Raw genomic sequence first — 5,601 nt, 5'->3', positions numbered from 1 at the left:
GGTATGCAAATTAAGGAAAATGACTTCTCAAGATTATTCATAAATAATTTAGATATAATAAACATGAAGCCATAAACTTTCAAACCAATAACCTTCTGAACCCACAAATTTCATAAACTTTCGAACGCTAAACTTACGAAACCGTGGAATTTCAAACCTGTAAACTTTATAATTTCTAAACTTCCAAACACATAAACCTCCGAACTCATAACTTTAGAACTTGTAAAATTTTGAACCTTTAAACCAATAAATAAAAAAACTAAAACTAAAAAATATATTTAAAAAATATTTTTTTCAGGGGGAGGGGTGGGGCGGGGGCGGCAGAAAAATGAAAAAAACAAAAATTTAAAATTACAAAAAAAAATGTACAAAAAATGTGCTGGGGGAGGGAGGGGGAGGGGGGCAAGTGAATGGGCGGTAAGTGGATGGCGCAGAAAAACGAAAAAACAGAAATTTAAAATTGCAAAAAAAATAAAGTAAAAAAAATTATTTTTTTTGCAGGGGTGGGGAGTGTAGGGTGGGGTTGGGGTGGAGGGGTAGTAGGGTGGGTGGCGGAAAAACTGAAATGTGAAAAAAAAAAGTTTTTTTTTTTGGAGAGAGGGGGTGGGGTGGATTGGTGATGGTGGGGAAGGTTGAGGAGTTTTTAAGGAAAATATTTTCCTCCAATTGGAGGAAAATGAGTTCATAAGGAAAATGTTTTCCAAAATATTTAAGCCAACCAAACATGAGAAAATTGGAAAATATTTTCCGAAAAATATTTTCCTTCGTACCAAGCACACCCTAAATGATTAAAGATGGATAATATGCAGCAGGGAGAGTAATGTTAATGGAATAAAAAGCCGTATAACAGCTCAACCCACTACTAATATTGTTTTATTTGAACTTAGATCTGCACAACTTTAAAACATATCAATAAAAGGCTTAATCTTTATATACTTACCATCTCTCATATGTATTGCCAAGGTGGAATTACATTTATATTGATAATCTAAACATTTACATGTTAGTGTATTTTACTATATTACTATCGTGTGACTAAGAGGTCATGTGTTTAAGACGTGAAAACAGTATTTTATAGAAATATAAAATAAAGCAAGGTATATAAGATCACCCAAGACCTTTTTTCCGCGTATTGGGGAGCTTAATGCATAGGACTATCAAGTTGTCTGATTACTAGTTAATTATTTTGAAGCACATGTAACTTCCTTATTTTTTAGATTACTAGTTAATTTTGATTTTTATAGACAATTTACCTAGGTAATTTGTAAATTAAAGATAAGCAAAATTTGTTTCTTCCTTCTTTTGATAATTCAATATTACCATGTATCAGTCTGAAACAATATTGATCCTTGGCAATATATGCAAAGCAATTGCCTCCATCTCCGGCGGAGTATTCACAACTCGAATTACATTAGCTGGTGTTACTGCAACATCCACCACCGCAATCTGCCGTCCACCACTACAAATGACACAAACTCGTCCTCTTCCAACACTAATTTGCTCAGCACCTTTCAAATGATCACAAGACCCAATCAACTCTTCCCATTCATCAATTTCTGATATATATTTACTCAATGATCCCTTTGTCTCATCTACTACGTACATCTCACTTTCATCATTTGTTGTTGTTGCTGCTGGTCCATTCCATCCTCCTAGCATTCCCTCTGGCATCTCTTCCCACTCATCTTTCGCTACGTCGTAAACGGCGCCTTGTTTTACTGCACGTCCCTTGATATTTACCTGTTAAAAATATAATTTAAGTAAATAAAGTTGATCACACAACTCAACATGATATTAAAGGTAGTGGTGGAGCACATAGGCTCAAGAACGGCAGGTTGAATATTCTTTAACGGAAAATTATATTGATATACAAAAATTAATATAAGTGTATACTATAAGTTAAATATTGTATGCATATATATTATCTTGAGCCGAGGATCTTTTGGAAATAGCCTCTTTATCCCTTCGGGTAGGGGTAAGGTCTGCGGCACACTACTTTCCCCATACCCCATTTGTGAGATTTTACTGGGTTATTGTTATTTGTATATATTAAATCTTGAATCACTACCAGTCAAAGCAGGTAATGAGTGGCAACTATGATATTATCAAATAACCATAGTAAATTTTCTAGTTAAAGACATTGTAACAGTACGATACACAATTTTATCGCCACTCATTAGTAAATTAAAACACAACAAAAAAAGTCGATGTATTTTAACTGTTCATAAAAAAGAAAGAAACTTTTGAATGAGATGGTCATAGAGTTCTGAGATTACCATGCATAGTTTCCCTCTATAGCCAATAGCATCAACAGCTTCTCTGCTAAATCTTCCATCTTTTAATCCTGCCATTTTTTCCCACTTCCATTCATTTGCCTTTTTCTTCACGTCCCATTTCTCTAGGGACCTCGCTACATCTCCATCGTATACCGATCCAATACCACTTGCTACATACACACTGCCATCTACAGAACTCGTACCACACCATCGCCGTGGCGTAGGAAATTGAGGTCCAAAAAACCATTCATTAGACAATGGATTAAATCCCAATGGACGTTCAAGTGCAGGTAGAAACTTGTGTGTAGTAGCAGCAATAAGAACCATACGTTCAGATACAGTTAAAGATTGAATAGAAAGGCTTCTTGATATAAAAGAAGGATGACGGCGAAGTACACGAATAGGTGGATCTGAAGGAGGATTTGGTAAAGAACTCCATTTAGATGAAATTGGATCTAAGCAGAAAAACTCCACAGAATTTTGATCATCAACTTTTGCATATTGCTTATTGCTACTATTGGATGATGAAGTAATAGTAGTAGTTGGAGAGCATACAGCATAAAGAGAATAAAAAGGAGGAAAAAATGAGGTGTAAATAAGGCGTCGCCAAGATTTGCAAACATCATAAAGAAGTGAAGGGTGAAGATTGGAAAGACAAAGATGAGCTAAGTGGTCTGGCAAACCAGGAATCAAAACTGATAATTCAATATTATTGTTTTCTTGGTCATAATTTTCTTGAATTTTGATGCGCTTTAAGGCATCTTCCATGGCTATGAACTTCACTGGATCTAGGAACTGAAACTCTATCTTTTGTTCAACTCGGATATACAAAGATTTGAAGTTATTTGAGGGGAAAGTGGCCTATAGACAACTGAATATATATAGAATTCAAGTTTTTTTTTCTAAATAGAATTTAAGTTGTATAGATCGCTAGTGTCAAAAATTAATTATTTACACTATCAGGTTATCCATGACATATCTACTATCCATATAATCGGAAGCAGATCAATAATTTAAACTTTATTGGTTCAGATTTACAATTTTGTCATATCTCATCTAATTTAATGGATTCAAAATTTATTATTTATACATATTTAATAATTTTTTGGATAAAAATACATGTATGAGCGAAAACTATAGGTTCAACTTCTTAATGCAGAATTTGTAATCTTAAAATTAAGATAAATTATCTGCTAGAATATGCAAAAATAATCTAATGATATAATATATATATATATATATATATATATATATATATATATATATATATATATATATATATATACATACATACATACATACATACATACATACATACATATCTAATTTTAATTTTTCATTCCCTTAAAAAAAATGCGTTAGAAAATGATTTGGAATGAGCAATTATTACTAAGGGCAAAATTGAAAAAATAAATTATTTTTTGCTTGATATGCGAAACGTAATAACTAAAAAATTTTAAAATACTTGACAAATTGTATAGGCATGGCTTTTGGTGCTTGGAATGATGGTGTCTTGTGGCTTTATAATTCTTTTTCTTGCTGGCTGTTGAAGTCATAATTGAAGTGCTTGGACAAATCTTAGCTAGTTGGACTTTGTCCATGCTATAAATGCAAAACTTTACGTATTTAATGCTCACAAATTGCATAAGATATGAAAAGGATGCTTACAAATTGGAAAAATATCTCAAGAAAGGCCATAAATGGATATTGTTAGAAAACTTTGTTTGGATCCAACATAAAATGAGGAAGAAAGTGCACAATACCTCAAAGATGATAATACAGTCAAAAATCTACTTTATCTGGAAACGTTTGTCTCTCTAAAGTACGAAATCTATGGACCCTGTTGAACCACGTATTTAGCTGCTTTGTAGGCTATGCCTCTGTCTTTCTTTTGAGTGCAGCGTCTACCCGTTTTTTTTTTTTTTTTAATTTTTTTATTATAGGTGTTCATGATTGAATCGATTTTTTTCTAAAAATAAATTAACTAAGTAAATTGATTTTTTAAATATTGAAACCAAATCAAACCAAACTAATTAAGTCGATCTTTTATCAATTCAGTATGTCGATTTTGTTGATTTTTTGATTTTTTCGATTATTTATCGGGTTTTTCTTAAATATGAGGCATACACTACCAAAAACATATTTCGGCGACTATATTTTCGACATAGCACTATCAAATCAATTACTCTTTGAGAAACTATCATCTACCAAGATACATTGATGATAATTGAATCAAATAGTGATAAATGATTTAAAGATTGTTGGAAATAGATTATTTTGAATATGATAGATTCTTGTAATTAGCAAAAGAAAACTATCAATCAAACTAAAATGTAAAGGCAAAGAACTATATTATTATAATAGCAAAGAACTAGACTAACAAAGCAAACGATTAACATGTACCATACAATTTTAGAAACTTTATATAAAACACACACACACACACATATAACAACAACAACAACAACTACCCAGTAAAATCCCACAAAGTGGGGTCTGGAGAGGGTAATGTATACGCAGACCTTACCCCTGCCTCGATAGGGCAAAGAGGTTGTTTTCGATAGACCCTCGGCTTAGAAAGACGATATAAAAAATAAGAAAAAATAATTCATTAGTAACTCCGTAGAAACCGTAATAGTAATAGAAGCATAACAACCAAAAGATGAATGACATGCAATAACAGTAACCAGAGTCTAAGGCCCGGGGCTAAGATAAATAGCAATGATAGTGTGTGTTCAATATAAACTGCAAGTCATCTAAGATCAACACTAATACAACCCCGCCTCACCCCCGGTATGAAGTAAGTAAAACTCTACTACCCCCTAACCTACAACCCTAATGCTTGACCTCCAGACCTTCCTATCAAGGGCCATGTCCTCGAAAATCTGCAGTTGTACCATGTCCTGCCTTATCACCTCTCCCCAATACTTCTTAGGCCTCCATCTACCTCTTCTCGTACCCACCACGGCCAACCGCTCACACCTCCTTACCGGGGCATCAAAGCTTCTCCTCTGCACGTGCTCGAACCATCTGAGCCTCGCTTCACGCATCTTGTTATCCACAAGGGCGACGCCCACCTTCTTCCGAATATTTTCATTCCTAATCTTGTCTATCCTAGTGTGCCCGCACATCCACCTCAGCATCCACATCTCTACTACCTTCATCCTCTGGATATGGGAGTTCTTAACCGGCCAACACTCTGCCCCATACAACATGGCCGGTCTAACCACAACTCTATAAAACTTACCTTTGAGTATCGGTGACACTTTCTTGTCACGCAAGACTCCAGTTACAAGCCTCCATTTCATCCACCCTACCCTTATAC

The 5,601-nt window shown here is 34.2% G+C and overlaps 1 protein-coding gene across 1 annotated transcript; it reads right to left on the bottom strand.

The window, feature by feature from the left end:
• Positions 1-513: 513 nt before the first annotated feature.
• On the bottom strand, positions 514-3,172 carry LOC107759851 (F-box/kelch-repeat protein SKIP25-like). Its single transcript, XM_016577863.2, has 2 exons — positions 2,277-3,172; positions 514-1,740 (listed from the first exon to the last, which is right to left on the bottom strand). The coding sequence occupies exons 1-2, from the start codon at positions 3,042-3,044 to the stop codon at positions 1,327-1,329; spliced, it is 1,182 nt and encodes a 393-aa protein (XP_016433349.1). The 5' UTR covers positions 3,045-3,172; the 3' UTR covers positions 514-1,326.
• Positions 3,173-5,601: the final 2,429 nt, after the last annotated feature.

The sequence above is a fragment of the Nicotiana tabacum genome, chromosome 7 (genome assembly GCF_000715075.1).
Source record: "Nicotiana tabacum cultivar K326 chromosome 7, ASM71507v2, whole genome shotgun sequence".
NCBI classification, from domain to species: Eukaryota; Viridiplantae; Streptophyta; class Magnoliopsida; order Solanales; family Solanaceae; genus Nicotiana; species Nicotiana tabacum.
The sequence above is the reverse complement of the archived record's forward strand: the minus strand, read 5'-3'. Positions and strand labels throughout refer to the sequence as shown.

Coding starts and splice junctions, on each gene's coding strand:
- LOC107759851 (XM_016577863.2), bottom strand. CDS start 3,044: ATGGAAGATGCCTTAAAGCGCATCAAAATTCAAGAAAATTATGACCAA. Junction 1,741..2,276: donor ATAGAGGGAAACTATGCATG/GTAATCTCAGAA, acceptor TATTTTTAACAG/GTAAATATCAAGGGACGTGC.